The sequence below is a fragment of the Pelodiscus sinensis genome, chromosome 9 (assembly GCF_052426305.1).
Source record: "Pelodiscus sinensis isolate ZL-2025 chromosome 9, ASM5242630v1, whole genome shotgun sequence".
Classification (NCBI taxonomy): Eukaryota; Metazoa; Chordata; order Testudines; family Trionychidae; genus Pelodiscus; species Pelodiscus sinensis.
In genome coordinates, this window is record NC_143060.1 from 6,429,654 (window position 1) to 6,448,417 (window position 18,764).

Here is an 18,764-nt window from a genome sequence, read left to right on the forward strand (position 1 = left end):
GAACTCAGAAGACCTCAGTTTTATTTCCAACTTAGTCACAGACCTACTGGGTGACTTTGGACAAGTCCACCATTTCCCACTGGTCTTTTCTTAAAAGCCTTAGTAGTGCCTAGCATTACTCCTTGCCTACTGGGGTCTCATGGTCTTTAGGTGTTCTTTTGTCTGAAAGAAGAAGCAGTGAAGGCTAACACTTTACCTGGCATTCTCTACTAGGTATGCGTTGCTCTTCATTTTGTTAGGAGATTCAATTTTCACTCCAAAGTTCCTTAATTGCTTAAGGGTTGCACTAATCACACTCTCTTTATCAGTCAGGCCTGATACTGAATTCCTTTCCTTTGGGTCATTAATATCCCGACATGTGGTATCATCACTGTTGACCATTCCTTGTTTTGTAGATGTAGGATCACTTTCTTCAGAGGATAACTTTAAGAAGTGGTTTACTTGACCCTGCATAAAGAAAAAAGCATAAGCATGGTGAGTTGGTCCACACAAACGCCCAGCAACATGACAAACTCCATTATTACAGAATCCAGTTTTGTGTTATCTATGGCATACTTATGCCAAATCAAACAATACAGCTAGGTTCGTAAATAACTTGTTCTGACAAAGAAGCCAAATTAAATTACACGTATTTAGACATGAACAGACTCTTAAGTACCTTAATACTAACTTAAAGGCACTCATTAGCTCAAAATGGAAATGTGTGCAAATGGGTAAATTTAACATTCTTTTTAATTTGAAGTCTTATGTAGTTATACAATCAACTGAAAACAAAACATCTTAGTAGAAAGTCTGCTATATTCTCCTAAAATCGTAGTCTGGGGCAATTTAGCAGGTACAATTTTTAATAGCATTGCCCCAATACAACTGAGAAAAATCAGCAGTGCTGCATTTCCCAAGTTTGTGTCGATTGCTATCACTAAACAGTGTGAGGTAAGAGGTGTACAAAATAAAACACACCATTTATATAAAAAGAAAGGAAGGAGGAGCAGAAGGAGTTTACACACAACTAAGAAAAGCAAGTCACAAGCTTGCCTCACAGAAAACATAAGAGAGAAGAAATGGATGTGACAATCACACACAGTTTCAACCATGGGAAAGCCAAATTAGTTTACTGCATGGAGCCCATTCTGGTTATGAGAACGCACAACAAAGAACAACTGGCAAACAACTGCAAGATATGAAAGACAGTCAGAGAGCTTATAATACTTTTACCAATATATCCTGGTAAAACTTTTGATCGTCCGATGCGTGGCTAGGCAGTGATTGAACAGCATGCTCAGTTTTTGGTTCATTTGGTGTCACCATATGGTTAGTAGCTCCCTCTGTGGGTCCGGTCTGTAAACACATGCTAACGCTTTCTTCTAACAGTGAATTTGGAGCACATGCTGAGGAAACTGGCTCATTCCTGAAAGAGACAGAACAATGAGTTAATACACCACTGATTTTTTTTACCTTTATTTAACTTGATTTTCATAAAGATTGAGAAATGTTAGGGGTTTGGTTTTTTTTCCCAAAAAAATCTTGGAAAAAATCTTCTCTCAATTTTCTACAATATGTTGAAAAGTTGGAGGGTGTACAACAAAGAGCTATGCAAATGATTCAAGCGCTGGAAAAAAAGTGCTTTACAGGAGAGGCTGAAGGAGCTCTGTTTAGCTTATCAAAAAGAAGATCAAGAGGTGACTGTTTGCAGTATATAAGAACCTTCCTGCGGAGGATATATTGGGTACTCATCTACCCCCCCCCAAAAAAGGCACAAAAACCAACAGCTAGAAAATAAAGCGAGACAACTTCAAATTGGAAATAAGGCACAATGTCTTTAAACAGTGAAGGTTCCAGTGGTTAATCACAAGACACTTAAGGAAGTGGTGCATTCTTTATCTCTTGAAGCCTTCAAAGAGAGCCTGGTTACCTACCGGGCATATATACTTTTCTTCATGATGACATTGTGTTGCATAGGTGATCAGACTAAATTATCTATGGTCCTCATTCTGGCCTTAATTTTACCTGAGACATCAGTTTTTTCAAAGTGCCAGCAATTCAGAACCCTTCAGGACTCGTGTTGGTTTTGCTTTTTAGTTCAAGTCATTTTAACAAATATTAGTAACAATAGTTGCTACTATGTCCAATATAAACATGTACTGAGATTTTCACATACTGTAGTTTTAAAGAAATAACAATGGGACTGAAAGGATGGTATGTTCACAATGCTACACACTCAAATGGCTTCTACAATAGGGTAAATGAAGTCCAGACTGAAAAATTTCAGTTACTGACATGAATGGGAGCTTCAGGAAAGAATCTGATTCCAAGTCTCCACACATCAGAAATCCAGATATGCCAGAGTGAACTATCGCAGGGCATGAGGAAACCACAGTATCTGGGTGTTATCTACAAATTGTAACAGTTGAGGCCAGAAGGAATGATAATGCTGGGGTCCCAGATAGATCTCTGGGTGACCCCCCAGAAACAAACAAGAGCGATAGCAGAAATATCAGAGCCCAAACTAATCAACAGTGCATGTTGAAAGAGATAAGATTTAAATCATGTGCTGTGCCAGATAGTCAATGTGGGTTATCAATTACTGCAAGGAGAAGCAATTCATTATCCCCAGTAAAAAAAAAAAAAAAGTAAAACCAAATGCTACTGTGTGTTTTTTCCATGAAAAATCCATCACAAAATTTCACGTGAGTAAAGGAAAAACAAGTTGGAAAACAGTCCTCTAGAGAGTTCTCTCTGAAACCAGCCATGTGAGAAAAGAACTGATTGAATCAATGGTCATGTTAACTAAACCTATACAGGCATACTGCTCCCCTAATTCTAATTCTGAGCCCCCAGTTAGTTTTAAATAGGATTTCTCTAAGTTTACCAGTTTAATGTCTGATCTTTTGGACATTAATGTAATCTGACCTAAATGGTCTGTCTTCACTTGGATTTTCATACCTGTGAAATGTACCGGATCAGAATGTTCTATTCATGTAACTTTCTGAAAATGAAAACACTTGATTCTTTATTAAGGAAAGTGTTTGGGGATATTTATGCATAGTTAAGTATAGTCTCATTCTCTAACATGAGAAGTGCCTGGAGTTAAAGTTTCTTAATATTGTAAAATTGTGAATGAAGGTTTAAAATAATCAGAATGGCTTATTCTGGTGTCAGATGAATAGATGCTATATTTTAACAGAGTGTAGAAAGAACACAAGGAAAAAGTCCATGATTAGATGTATAGAAGAATCCAGAGAGAAAGCCAAATCACAAGACCTTTAGTCTTGGGGATAAATCAGCCTGCCGAGAGCATGACAACTGTAAGGACTTTGAAAACTGGCAGTGGAGAGGTCATAGAAAAATGATAAGCAGTATAGCAGTGCTTCCCCCTTTGTGATTTTAGGGAAGGATGAGAATACTGCTTGGAAGAGCTCTGCAATTTTCAAGTTACATAAATGGCTTTTGTTGCCACCAGCCACTGCAGATGGCTGCTGGCTGACTACCAAAGGTGACCAATTACTAATGGCAACTATATTTGGTACATCTGCACAAGTTACTTAACAGCAAATGAACTACAGGCAGTCCCCGACTTACGTCGGATCCGCACTTACGAATGGGGCTTTTTTCGCCCCGGAGCTCACGGGCGGCGGGTCGCCACCCATGTCCTACGGGGTGAGAAAAGCTTCTCCCGGTCTCCCTGGTCTGCTGGGGAGGGGGTCCAGCAAAGCCGCTGGACCCCCCCCAGCAGACCAGGGACACCAGAGCAAAGCCGCCACCTGGGCGGCTTTGCTCCCGGGCAAACGACCAGGGGGACAGGAGACAGCAGACCAGGGGGACAGGAGCAAAGCCGCGGAGCACATCTGCAAACGACCAGGGGGACAGGAGACAGCAGACCAGGGGGACAGGAGCAAAGCCGCGGAGCACACCTGCAGTGGGACAGCCCAGGCGCGCCTGGGCTGTCCCGCTGCGGGCGTGCTCCAAGGCTTTGCTCCCCGTCTCTCTGCAGACCAGGGAGACGGAAAGCAAAGCCTCTGAGCACGTCCCTGGTCTGCAGGGAGACGGGGAGCAAAGCCTTGGAGCACGCCCGCAGCGGGACAGCCCGGGCGCGCTTGGGCTGTCCCGCTGCGGGCGTGCTCCAAGGCTTTGCTCCTGTCCCCCTGGTCTGCTGGGGGGGGGTGGGGAGGTGTGTGCAGCTAGTGCCCCGCCCCAGCAGACCAGGCTTTTCTTGCGTACCCCTGGGGTAGAGCAGCTGGGGGCTGCCAGGTTGGTCCCGCAGCGCCGCTCCGCTCCGGACCAACCCGGCAGCACCCCAGCTGCTCTGCCCCAGGCATCCTGATTCAGCCGCTGCTGGTCAGTTTCAGCAGCGGCTGAATCAGGACGCCTGGGGCAGGGCAGCTGGGGTGCTGCTGGGTTGCTCCAGTAGCACCGAGGAGCCGCTACTGGAGCAACCCAGCAGCACCCCAGCTGCTCTACCCCAGGCATCCCCAAGTCAGCCGCTGCTGAAACTGACCAGCGGCTGACTACAGGAAGCCCGAGGCAGAGTTGCTCTGCCCCAGGCTTCCTGGAATCAGCCGCTGATCAGTTTCAGCAGCAGCTGACTTGGGGACGCCTGGGTTTCTTAAGTTGAATCTGCATGTAAGTCAGAACTGGCATCCAGATTCAGCCGCAGTTGAAACTGATCAGTTTCAGCAGCAGCTGACGCCAGTTCCGACTTACATACAGATTCAACTTAAGAACAAACCTACAGTCCCTATCTTGTATGTAACCCGGGGACTGCCTGTAAATAGTGAACAAGTACTTTCAACCCTCAAATAGAATTATTCAAATCAAATATTTACCTGAGTCCAGCCTGGTTAGTTCCTTCTTCTGCAACATGGCTACTTTCTATAAAGCTAGGTATGTCAACAGCCTTTAACGAGGAGGCAATACTTGTATCTTGCTCAGTGTTAATAGAAATGCTTATTTCTTCTTTTGATATTTCAGGGTCATCTTGTTTAATTGGACACACTGAGTCTTTTTGCTTTTCAGATGGTGAGTTCCAAAATAAGCTAGCACCTAGGAGAGGAAAATTAATGTAGCTCATGATTTTAAGCAGTTTAGAATGATTATCTAGTTTTCAAATAATTTGTCTGCACTTTCACAGAAATTATATCCATTGCTGTGTTTAAATTTATTTTCATTATTTTTTAAAAAATGACTTAAGTTCTAAAACAGTCCGTAAAATAATTGGAGAAAGCTACCTTTAGTTAGGGAAATAACTGCCGAAGTTAACACTGTTCTTCAATTAAAAAAAATTACATTTATGTGCAATAGCAAATAAATACTGTTTTATTTAACAAAAGAAACAACTAGATAGGAATACAGTTAGTCTTGTATACCTCTAAATTCACTTCTGAGTTTGAAGAAAGGAATGTATCCCATCAGTAAGATTCAACTTTTCTCCTCCTCCAAACCAGCCACAACCTTGTCATAAAGTGTTAAAAGGACTAGGAACATTAGTTCATGACTTAGTAGTGTCATTCAAGTGACTCACTGACATGAAAGAGTCAGTTTTTCCCTTGAAGATAGGTATGACATCAATATCCAATATATAGCATTGGGGGGAAGGGAAGGAATGGAGACTTTTAAATGCCTGATAGCACATAAACCAGGATTAGAATTATTACACATAAAGCAAGAGAACGTACATCATCATGCATATAGAGAAAGGGCCCACAATTATTGTAACGGAGTCATGGGTTGAACAAAAGACTTCACTGAAGATTAAGGGAATTTTACATTTCCAATGAGATCAGACATAGCTTCATCTCCTTGTCATGAGTAACTCTTATCTGGCCTTGCATGACAATTCCCAAAAGACAGGCCTGATTTTCAGAGGTGCTCAACACCTACCAGCTGATTGACTATACAGTGGTGGGTGCTAAGTACTTCTGAAAATCAGGCACAAGAGAAAAGTCTAAGCACCATTAACAGGTTTATATTTCTATCATTCTGAAAAATAATAAAAAAACCTTACCTGTGCTTACAGCAATGCTCACACTTTTTCTCATGTGTAAACCTTGGGAGGACTGTGTTTCCATGGCAACAAATTCCAACTGCTTCTCACACTGCAAGGCCTTGTTATCTATGGTGGTTTTGGGGGAACAAGGTTGAAGAGTTTGTGCTTCCAACAAACGCTGGATCTGTAACAGTTATCAGGAGAGTACATCACTTGCAGTGCAAGTATAATATTCTCAGGACAATAGCGACAATAAGTTACCCTACAAGACTTTCATTTCTGAAGATCTGGATTCAAATTCTGAGTATGTTGCAGTACAAGACAAGTTTAATGGTATTTTATTTACCATCAGAGAGTTTAGCATGATTTGTTGCTTTTAAGCTTGAAATAGAAGGCAAATGAAGGTCACAATGGCAGAACTACACCAAAAATCTTTGCACTGTGCCTGGTCAAAGACACAATGATTAGTCCCTTTTGTATCTCTCTCCCGTTCCCAATAGGTTAAACAACGTTGCAACGTAAAGGATGCTGAGTTTGGAAAGGCCAGATTTAGGGCAGACTTAAGGTTTCATGGGCAACCAAAAATCTAGCATGTAACTTGGAGTGCTTGACTGTGAAAGAATCTTACTTAGGTTCCGAGGAGAGGTGGGGGGGAATTAATGTTAGTCTGTAACTTTAAAAATGAGTAGTCTTGTGGCGCCTTAGAGGCTAAAATTGCCCACGAAAGCTTATGCTCCAATACATCTGTTAGTCTATAAGGTGCCACAGGACTCTCGTTGCTTTTACACATTCAGACTAACATGGCTACCCCTCCCCTCTGATTTTTATTTTTATATATAAACAAACAATGGAGGCATGTGTGCTTCTCAAAAAAGGTTGCACAATTTTTTTTTTTTATAATGTAGTAAGTTGCAAATTTGGTTATGGGAGAAGAAAAAAATTAGAATGCAAGGTTCTTTCACTGTATATTTATATTAATTCAAAACCAGTTCATGGCTAATTAAACTATGCAGTTAGCTGTCTCTACCCACCCAGAAAGCACATCTACTAGCAACACAAAACAATTTGCCGAAAGCAGAGCAAACATTTACCTGTGTTACTTGATTGTAATTACAAAATCTAATTAGAAAAATCAAATCACTTTCAATTTGCTTTTAACGGAGACCAATTATCAGTAGAGCTGCCTACTTAGAGAACTGGGTCCCAATTTGACAGGATCCCCTTTCCCAACTAAAAAAGGTAGCTATAACCAAAGTTATTCTGATTAGTCTTATTTTTAGAAACTATTTACCAGATCAGTAAGAGGGCAGAGGAGAAAACCTCCCAAACAAACCTGAGCTTGAAGTAATTTCAGCTGCCTGTTTTGTTCTGTAAGAATCCTGTAAGCATCTGGAGATAATCCCATCATTCCATTATCTGATCCCATTTTGGGGGTAAGGGCACACATGCACGCTGAATGGGCTGCACAGCACTGGAGATTGCAAGGGCTTGCCGGTGAAGAAAATCTTGATCCAGGTGATAAACTGCAACCAACAGAGCAACTCCCCATTTCCCCATTATATCCATGAGTTACAGGGCTACTTGGGGTATGTACTGGACTGCAGCAAGTATTTGGACAAGTGACATTTTGATGGAAAACTGAATATGCACTCTCTTGAGGAACATCAGATTGGATTTGTGTGTGGCTGGAACCCCTTTTAACCATTCCTGGACAAGCATTTGTTGAACTGTATTGGATAGGTCCATGAAACTGACAACAATTACACACACCAGTTGGATAGCAAGATGGCACTTGAGGGACAGGCACCTGCAGTTCTGTTGATCTTCTTGAGTTCATGGGTGAAAAAGCAAAGTTGTACTGGAGAGGCTGTATGGCACCAGGATATTGCTTAGAATTAGATGTTGAAGGTCTCCTTGCTGGAGGTTCTTCTTTTCTTTGTGTGGCTCCATCAGGATTTGATACAAGTTTTTCAGATGGCATCCTGGGTTGATGCACAGATGTGTCAGTAGAAGGCCCACTAAGAGGTGTTGCAGGAGAAGGGGATGGTGAAGAGGAAGAAGATCCAGAACTCTTTCTAGTATGAAGGCCAACTCTTCTACAGCAAGGCTGCTGTTGTAGTGGCAATTGCTTTGCTTTGCAAGGTTTCAGAATTGGAATTATCTGGTTTAACTGGCTAGGTGGCTGTCTCAATGAAGGATGTGCCACATGGGTGCTGCAGCTTTGTTTATCACTATCGGAGCATGGATTCTGGTGGTATAGTGGTCCTGTTGAACAAGTCTTTTTTTTAAGCTGATGTACCAGTAGTGGCTGATTTTTGTTATTCATAGTTTCCATAGGCTGAGACATTGGTTTTGGTTCTATGAAGCTACCATCAAAGATGAGGGAGAGTTCAGGAACGGAAGGATGGATTCTAGTAACCTGGATAGGAGACAATTACAAGAATGAAGTCAAACTCACTCAGGAACCATCAGGTCACCTTATCTGAGCTACATATTTCTAAAAGCACAACTTCTCTGCCACTCGTAGCTAAAATAAATATGGGACACTTAAAAAAATGTTGCTTCTGGTCAGTAAGACTTCTTCCCCACCCATTCAAGGCATTAACATAGGCTAAAGGGATCCAACAATAGGAATACAGGAATCACAAAGAACGCTTACTTACCTTTTGTAACTATTGTTCTTCGAGATGCACTGCGCATGTCAATACTAAATACATGTGTGAACTGCATGCATGATCGTTGGAAGACTTTTCCCTAGCGGTACCCATGATGCCTTGCGGCATCGCATATAATCCCCCTGCCGATCCAACTCCCACTTCAGTTCCTTCTTGCTGGGACTGTCCGACACCAGGGAGGTGGGTGGGTCTGGCATGGACATGAGCAACAGTTACAAAAGGTAAGTAACCATTCTTTGAGTGACTTCTCGTATTCATTCCAATATGTGACTTAGCAGCAGTATGTACAGAGAATGTGTTGGATTCTAACTCATTGCTGAGTGTAGTATAGCCTTGCCAAATGCCACAACATCCCCGGACTGCTGGGTGAGAGTGTAATGAGTCGTGAAGGTGTGCAACTAGGACCACATACACACGGCGGTACTGCAGATGTCCTGAATCGGGATTTGTGCTAGAAAGGCCATCAATGAGGCTTGCACTCATGCTGAATATCCTGTGATCGATGGGGCTGGCACCTTGGCCTAGTCATAGCACAGCTTGATATATGTAGCGATTCAGGACAACGGGCACTGCGACATAATCAGTAGGCCCTTCATGCACTCCACAACGGAGATGAAAAACTGCATCAACGGGCAAAATGGTTTAGTGTGCTCAATATAGAAAGTGAGGGCACACCTCACATCCAGCAAGTGTAGTGACCTCCCCCTGTCCTTGGCACAGGGCTTAGGGAAGAAAACAGGCTGAAAAATATCCTGATTGATGTGAAAAGTAGGGATGTTAGAGCGTGTATAATTGAATATAGCTGTGTAACCGCATGACATTTTAGCCGTTACACAACTATTCAGTAGTCCCTGGGGGTAGGGCCGAAAGCCAGTACGCCTCGGATGTGAACTCCAAGCATGCAGGGACTGACCCAGACTGTGCCAGAGACCGGTACTGAGGCGAGTGGGAGTGGATGCTCATGCCAGCGGGCTTCCCATGGTACCGAAGTAGCAGTGCAGGTAGCAGAGCCATAGTCTGGGACTGAGGCAGAGCCACTGGTGTTGGGTGAAGTGCTGGGTAGGGCCCACGCATCAATGTTACTGGTGCCATGGACATGGGTGTAGATAGTGATGCTACCAAGGGAACGTTCTGTTCCTCAAATGGTGCCATCAAGTTCAATGAGGTCCTTCACGGCCTCAGATGCATCCAATGTGGAAGGAAGATCAAAGTCCTCCTCCACTACTACGAGCATTTGGGAGTCCACCAACACTGGACTCGACAGACCTGTCAGTGGGGCCTGAATTTTTCTGTGCTGGGGAACCGTGCCAATGCTGTTTTTCAGGGCATGGCATGCTGCACACCAGTGGCATCGGAGTGGCTGGCTATGGTTTAAGTGTGGATTCCATGAGGACCAGTTTACGCTACTGGTCCCTTTTCTTTTTAGTTTGCAGCTTAAACCCCTTGCAGATACTGCACTTATCTGGCAGGTGACCCTGTCCAAGACACTTCAAGCAGGTGGTGTAAAGATCCCCTCTGGGCATATGCTTGCCACACTTTGCACACTGCTTGAAACCCTGTTTCATGCCCCAGGAACATGACCAACAGGAGGGGGAAACCCCTCCCCCCTCAATTAACTACTCAAGTAACTCAAACAGCTAATCTACACAACAAAAGAACACTATGCTAGGGACTAATTGCTTGCAAAGCAAGAAGTCAGAAGCTCCAACAACCATCACTAAAGGAAAGAAGGAACCTACACAGGAGTCAGGTTGGCAGATCTATATATGTGATATCTTCAGGTGTTACCACTGGAGGCACCACAGCCGGTCTGACAGGTACTGCTAGGGAAAAGTCTTCTGATGACTGTGTGTGCACCATATCCACTGAAATACATATGAGCAATCACTTGAAGTAGATAAGCTCTGTTTTGAGGCAAAATTTCTGCCTCTAAGGAGGTCCGGATGTTGTATCTTACAGAGTCAATGTGTTATTGTGGGGGATGGGTGTCTGGAGGAGAAACAGCCGCAAGACTCCTTGAGAATTGGTTCTTCCCTTTCAGGATAGAGTGTGCGGTTTATAGTACTTGCAGCGCAGGCATCTAAAAAAATCCCTAGAGTGAGAGTTTTAAAGTAACCATTCTAGACTTAAGTATACTAAGTATTTACTTATTTCTGGGTAGCTCAAGTTTATAAAATGCAGCCATTCAAAAGCTTTGAAAGCACAGAACACAATTTAGAGAAAGACAGAGGATGGACTAAGGGGACCCTCAAATTCCCACCAAGAAGTGTACTGTTTAGTCATTTCTTCCTGCTGCCTTCCCTGTCCTCCCCAGCCTCCCAAAGTATAGTGGAATGGAAAGAGTGTTATCATACTATGATGAGATATCTGTCTCTCCTCCCAGTACAGAAACATTTACTGAACTCTTGTTTATTTTGCATTATTATAAATTTCCACCTAGTAATGGACCAATACCATTGTAGGATATTTTTTGTTCCTGATATATTAAGAAAAAAAAAAACCACCTCCTTTCTATTCTTAACTCCGCCAGCCATGTTGTATCCCTTTCCTTATTTACTACAATTTGTAACTTCTGATTTTATTCATAGCTATCACCTTTCCCTTTCTTCATTTCCCCTCTACAACAGGTCATTTTTTTTAAACTAAAATGGTGCTTCTTCCTCATTTGTGTGAGTACAGCTTTTGAGCATCATGTAAGATGCTCTTACACAATTCCCAATTATTATTCACACTTTTCTGATTAAGTTTTTTTCCCCAGATAATCCGACTCAATTATATTCAGCTCTGTGAAACTATTCCTCTTAAAATACCAAATTTCTCTCTCACTGGTCTGGACTTCACTCTGATTCTGTTATAAACAGGGCTCGATGACTGTGGCGAAAACCCACTCGCCAGCCCCGCACATGTGCCAGACCCACACTACGCATGCACGCACCGCCAGTGAACGGGGCGACTGGCTGAAATCTATTCGCCGTGGGCAAGTAGATAAGTGGATTTGTCGAGCCCTGGTTATAAACATGCAGAAGTCATGATCACTTGAACCCAAACTACCATTAATTTTTAGTTCTGTGATAATTTCCTCTGTCTAATATAGAATTCTCCCATTCAGCCTACCAGTTTTGTTTTGTTTTTGAGTTAGAAAATAGTCATCTATAATGTTTAGAAATCCCAAGGATCCCTGGATGAGAGGCAGTATAGAAAAAATTAAAGTTACCTGTTGACTCACTGGATGAGGACTTGGAATAGGTCTTGGAGATAAATCTTCATCTTCCACACCTGAATCATGATCACTCACTGACAATTTGCTGGGAGAGGAGCCTTGAGGAGAACTGAAAAAACCAAAACCAAAAAAAGACCCAAAAAACCCAACCCCACCAAGAGACCTTTGAGTAACTTTTCTATTTTAAAATAAGTTTTACAGAGTGCATGAATCTTGACAACCTAATCTATTTCTGATGTGTGGCCCATACCAGGAGATTTACAGAACAGCACTGTTATGAACCACTTGATAATATCTCTCTCCTGACTGACTAGGAAGTGTTAGATAGCAAGAAGAGTTCTAAAGCAGACAGGGGAATAAACATCCCTTTCTGGATTATCATCCAGCTTTTATTCAAAGAATCTTTGACTGACATAAGTCTTTCCAATGACATTCTATGAGTTGGCACTGATTTATCATGCCCAATGTAAAACACCAATAGGGAAAGCAGGGCTGAGGAAAAATATACATAATATAGCTTTACACAGAATAAAGACCATCTTATTGTTAAACTCAGGTTTTAATGGCAAATTAGATTTATAAAATCTAAACTCCCTGCTATGGACATTTCAGAGCTCTGACAAAAAGAGACATTTCACTGATTTCCTTCTTGGACAACTGGCATTCACCAAAGCAGCATCATATAGCACGCGAGGCAAGGCATATATTTTAGGAAACATCCACTTAATTGTATAAAAGCCTTTAATGCCAATATATCTAGTATAGTTACATGTAGAAGTTTGTCTAGAAAAATATGGTCAACTTTTAGACCTTACTAAAAGTTGGAAACCTCCCCCCCACAATCAAATTCTGATCACTTGCACCTTCCCTTAATTAGCAGACTTAATGGCCAGGTAAGGCCATTTTAGGATAATCTAGCCTGACCTGCATTACACTAGTCAAAGAATTTTATTCAAAACCACATGTTGGAAAAGACTGTGTGTAAATGACATTTGAAAGAGATTCTTCACCTTCTAATGGAAAGATTCTTAGAAACGTTGCTGAAGAACTCTGTTTCTGCATTTTGGTTTTCTGCACTCAGCTCAAATTGAATAGGGTGCTTGTCTGAAGGTTCAACGTTCTGAAATTAAATAAATGGATTGTATTAACAAAATCTGAAGCAAGTCAGTGACATCCAACCCACTGCCCCAACGTGCTATATTATGGCTATCAAACAGATGAGAATGTTCTTATTTGGTTACTAACTGAAAGGTACATTCCCTGCACAATGCAAATCTGTAACTCAAGAGTATGAAACAGCCTCATCACTACTGGGTGTCAGTAAGGATGCCTCATAGATGTCTCCCATTGCTTTCCCTACACAAAAGGAGTGACTGTGTCGTGACAACTTTAGCTTCTTGGTGTTTGTTCATATTCAGAATTTTTTAGCACTTATGATTAGAGAGTTACAAACTATGTGTGGACTTTGGAGGACCTCTTGTATTTTAAGTCCCTGTTAACATAGGAAATTAGAATAATTACTGTACTAGTGTAGAGCTACACTAACACTCAATTTGTGCAGGTCACATTAATGCTTTCTACCTTTACGCTATAATTCAGCTTTTAATTATCAATCCACTACAGCAGGCCTGGGCAAAATACCTTCCTTGGGTTGAATCCAGCACACCAGGCTGCCAGATCGGGCCTACGGATGCAGCGCTGCTACTGAGAAAAGCTGCTGCCGGATTCTGTTTGAACAGCTGTGAGCCCGGGGGAGGGAGGAGCAGCTTCAGACACTGCTCCCACCCCCAGCACAATCCTATTGGCCTCCCTCACTTTAAGCTTGCAGCTGTTCAAAAACCACATGGTCCCTGAAACCAGTGCAGGGTAGGGAGTCTGCTTGTGAAGGCTGCTGGCTGGAAGTAAAGGTACCCCAGCCAGAGCCTAACTTTGCCCCCCCATATAACCCAAACCCACTGCCCCCTCCCAGATCCTGCATCCCAATCCCCTGCCCCTAGTCACAACCCCATCCTTCCTTAGGTCACAGCCCCTCCACCCTAGTCCCCTAAGCCAAGGTCACAACTGCTTCCTTACTCTAAACTCTCTTCCAGACCCCATGCCCTCTCCTGCACTCCAATCCCTTACTGCAAGCTCCCTTCTGCACTCAACCTCCAACCCAAACCCCACACTTCCTCCATTAATATGGAAGAGCAAAGCCCTTGACCACTTTCCAAATTCTTGGAGTGCCCCCCGCCATCAAAAATTATTGCCCAACCCAGTACTATAGCATAACCTCAAACCAAGATATTAGTCAACCTAGCCACTTACTTTGAAGAGATGTAATGTTTCTTTACTTGTTAACAGCTGGAACCCTAGTTCAGTCTGCCCACTGCAAGGAAGGCACTCATAAAACTCTGGTTCCTTGTGGGTTAGTGAATAGAAAACAATAAGGAAGCTCCCAGACTCTGAAAGAACCCTAGATAAAAGAAAAGGCACTCATTTTAAAAAATACACTATTTTAGAAACAGGAAAAAGCCACTTGACCAAATAAACTGCCTATATGATGTACTGACAAATGAAGAACACCCAAGGTGATGTACTTCAGCTAAAAATGAGTATTGAGTGAGCTTTCAGTAAGGAACTGCATACAAATACAGTTGCCCTTTCACTGATGCTGTGCATGGAGAAAACAGGATGACAACTGTAGGCCTTTTTTTAAAATCAAACTATTTTATATCACTTGGCTTCCTAAATGGAGGAACTCATTCACAGAACAGATGTCAAGACAGAACTGCTACACTGCTAGGTGCTATATTGTAGCATCTTAACTGATCACAAGGTTTCTTCTATAAATCACGTAGTGAACCACAATTTTAAAGAAAGTACCGTACTTCAATTGTTTCTACATTCTCAAAAGTGCTCTTCTATCAAAATACTCAAAAAAGTGTTAGGGGAGGATAATAATTTAATCTCATATTATATTAGCATTTTCTGTAGCTGGAGAACATTAGATATACAGGTCCAATACAGCATTTGAAACAAAATTCACTCAAGTTCAAGAACAATAAAAAAAACCAACAGATTGACAGTAAAAAGCAGAGTTTATTCATGAATTAGTTTTCAAATATTGTGAAAAGAATTTCATGTGCAAGCTGACTATATCTTTATGCTTGTGAGAAGTGAACACAAAATAATAATAATAAAAAACCCCAAGAACGTCCAAAATTTTTGAAGTGGCTAATTTCAAAACTCCATTAAGTGATACAGCACATTTAAGTAACAAAGAATTAAGTTATTTTGCCCTTTGTTGAATGTCGAAAGGTCTTTTTGGTTAGCCATGTTTCCAAAAGTCATTAGATGTATACTGACCGAATTTATGGACATTAGTATTCAGGAATATAAGCAATTTATTTTTATATTAATAGATTTTAAGTCCAAAAGGGACCATTGCTTCATTTAGTCTGATTTATATACAGCCAATACTCCATCAAGGGGAGTACATCAAACCAAAAGCATGTTTTCCATAGCATCTAGTGTTTGGTAGCTCAAACAATACTTTTATCAAATCAAGTTTAAGTCATTTACCTTTCTTGAATTGAAGAACTGAACAAATAGCGCAGGCAGCAAGCCCAGACTGGTGGACTATAGATATGAGTGATGCCACTCAACCAACTACAAGGTATGGGAAAAAAATCTGTTTAGAAAGGGATTTCTTATATTCTCCACCAAAACACTCACTCAAGTACATGACAAAATGATAAAAGTATCAGGAAAATATACAAAGCTAGACAAATACTTACATTCCAACCAATGGCAAAGTATAAGCTTTGGGATCAGATTCCAACACCAGAAGTAGTTTTCGGGTTTGGTCCATTGTAAGGTATCTGGAACATTAATAGGCCAAGTGTTTGTTTAGGAATGAGGAAGTCCAGAACGACAATATTTAAGATCAGTGCAGGATTTTCTTCTGAAGGTGTATTTTCAGAAGATGCTGTTTTAAGGCTTTGGGTGGCAAAAGTACTCATGTATCAGGAACAATAGATAGCCTCAAGCTTATTTTCTAGATCTCAACAACCCAACTGAGCTGTTATTGAAGCCACTACATCTTAGAAGATCTGCATTTTGAAAGGTCCACAAACCAGAAACAAAAATAAATTGACAGCCCTGTATGCTCAAACTAGTTTATTTTCTGATGTAGGTCATATATGAAGTTCGCAGTGCACCCTATTAATCTGACAGAATGAAGATTCTCTAATGTTATCTTATTATGAATATTTACAAATGTTTTTAAAATAAGGCTATATTCCACCCAACCTCACCTGATTTTCATTTCTAGATCTAGCACGGTTGCTATTTATAAAAGACTGAAGGCTTTTTTTTAAAGCTAACAAAACTATAATTATGTTTTCCTTTTCTTCTCATAGACTGATTTTTCCCCTACTAAGTCAAAAGCAAGAGCTCTGGTTGAATATAATGATTCAGAATGTCTCATGATTCCTGTTCGGGAGCACTAGCTTCCTTTGCTCACTATGTAACAGGGATGTAAAATCCCATTTAATTAGTTAACTGCTTAAACTTTAACTGATTAAATAGGTGGGCTGGCTGGGAACTGGTAGCCCTTTCCCCTTCTGCTGCTGCTTCTGTCTTGCACAAGCCTGCCGATTCCTAGCCGGCGAACCCCATCTGCACCCCACAAAGTTGCCGACTCCCAGCCTGCATGGCCTGGGAGCAGCAGGTGGAGGGCTGCTCCCAGGTAACAGTTAACTGTTACCCAGTAAGTATCACCTGTTAAGGGTGATAATTACCAGGTAACTGGTTATCCGGTCACATCCCTACTGTGTAAAAATCTTTCTAATTAAAGATACTGAAAGCTAAATCAGAAATCATATTTTTTTATACTTCAGCTGTCTTTATTAGGAAGCAGGAAGGCCAAGCTACTGAGACTAACGAGGAAAAATTTCCCTTCACCATTTAACTGATCCTAGGACACTGAACTGAATAGTATTTCATGCTTGACAGTTTTAGCATTGAACTTACCCACATTTATAAATCCCCTGAATCTGTGCAATATTCATATGCCCACTCAAGTTTCTTGCCAGGGCTGTAGGAATAATTGGGACAGGCTTCACAGGAGTGTATTCTAAAGAATTGGTTATAGTAATAGCTGCCCAGTGAAAATCGAAGTTTAGGTTGTCCATGTTCTCGGTTGAAGCAATGTGAACTCTTACGGTGAGCAGTTTGGACAGATCCAAAGAGTCTCTACTGCACAAACTGTGTTGAAGTATCTAGAAGACACACAAAAAATTCTGAGACTAGTCTTTATACACATCATTTATATAGGAGGTGTATATTACAGTACTGCCTAGAAGCCTGCGTCAGGGATCAAGGATAACATTGTGCCATGCATTGTTCAACACAAAGAATCCATTCCTCCTTCAAACAGCTTATGAACTGAACATGCTAAATAGTAATATGAAATGCATCCATAATGTATATGAAAATGCATAGCTAGCTATGTTAATTGGGAATGCACACACAAAAAACACAAAACAAAACACCTACAAGGCTAAATGGAGGGTGCAAGATTTAGTTTATCCAAACTCCAGCAACAAGATAACCGCTTGCATCCAAGAAGCCCTCGTAACACAAATGAACACCACCACAAGGAAATTATTCACTAGAACATAAATTGTTTTTTCTAAATAGGAAGAGCCAACTCACAAGTACATTCAGAGGGCATGCGTAGCAGGAAAACAACATTTAGCTACCCTAGGTTCTCTGCTTCCTTGAATGACAGCTAAAGTTGAAGTGTCCCTTTTCTGGGAGAAGAGATATTTGTTCACCCTCCCACCCCAAGATTTGGGCCAGGAAAAGGTTTACTTTATTTTTAAATCTAGATTTTTTTAAAGACATACAAGTTCCCATTTATATAGTTTATAGAAAAGGAAATCAGCCCAGCAGTAAAGCCTACTACATTAACTGCAGAGAATAACCATTTATTGCTTGTACTTATTACTATGGATTTTGATTTTTAAAAAACAAAACAAAAGCCATCCTACAAACAACAACAAAAAACCCAACCTGCCCTCCTCCCCCTCCATGCTCTTGCTATTTTGTAACTGACCAAAAATTTGTCAACATTGTCAGGGCTTGCCCTCCCTAATTTAGTTGAAGGACCAACTGGAGAGCTAGAGAAGAATTAAAGAATCCTAGCCAACTGAAACCTAAGATTAGCTCTATGACTTCAGTTGAAATCAGAGTTTGAAACACAACTCTCAAACAGCAAAACTAATCAGTGTAACTATATATCCCATCCCATCTTACATAACATTTGGAAAACTGTAGCTTATCTTGCTGTCTCTTGTGACGCAATTATTTCACACAGTTTTTCCAATAACAAAAATTCTGTCTACACTGCAATGCTGATTCAGCCTCCTGGGGGGCTCAGGCTGTACGCCTGTTACATTACAACGTAGACTTCCAGACTCAGGCTGTAGCCCAGCTTCTATGATCCTGCAAGTTGGGAAGGTACCAGAGCCAGGGTTCCAGCCCCAAAAGTCTATATTGCATCATTACAGCTCTGCAGTTCATGTTGGCTGGTATGAGCCAAGCATAGGTGGACATACTCAAAGAGGGTTCTTTAGCCCTGCCCCCCAAAAGTCAAAAGGATGTGAAGAACTGATATTTCTTATACATAAACAACAACAAAAATCCACCTACATCACGCATGATTTTCTGTAAATCAGAGGTGGGGAATCTCAAGCCTGGGGACTGGACATGGCCCTCGGCTTGCCTGGATCTGGCCTGAGGCTCAAGGCCCCCTCCAGTATTAGAGAGGCCAGGCTGGTGTTCGAGCCCCCTTGCCTCTCCTCTGGGTGCTGAAGCGCACAAAATCTGCTAGGCTGGC

At 41.6% G+C, this 18,764-nt stretch overlaps 1 protein-coding gene across 1 annotated transcript in view; it reads right to left on the reverse strand.

The window, feature by feature from the left end:
- STIL (STIL centriolar assembly protein) overlaps positions 1-18,764 on the reverse strand; it is a 30,423-nt gene that overhangs the window by 2,109 nt on the left and 9,550 nt on the right. Inside the window, exons 6-16 of the mRNA XM_014575188.4 lie at positions 16,895-17,142; positions 15,658-15,741; positions 15,443-15,529; positions 14,186-14,333; positions 12,889-12,998; positions 11,873-11,987; positions 7,317-8,402; positions 6,002-6,167; positions 4,824-5,040; positions 1,216-1,408; positions 197-447 (exon numbers count right to left, since the gene is read on the reverse strand). Coding sequence (XP_014430674.3) covers positions 197-447; positions 1,216-1,408; positions 4,824-5,040; positions 6,002-6,167; positions 7,317-8,402; positions 11,873-11,987; positions 12,889-12,998; positions 14,186-14,333; positions 15,443-15,529; positions 15,658-15,741; positions 16,895-17,142 — 2,705 coding nt within the window. The remainder of the gene's footprint in view (positions 1-196; positions 448-1,215; positions 1,409-4,823; positions 5,041-6,001; positions 6,168-7,316; positions 8,403-11,872; positions 11,988-12,888; positions 12,999-14,185; positions 14,334-15,442; positions 15,530-15,657; positions 15,742-16,894; positions 17,143-18,764) is intronic.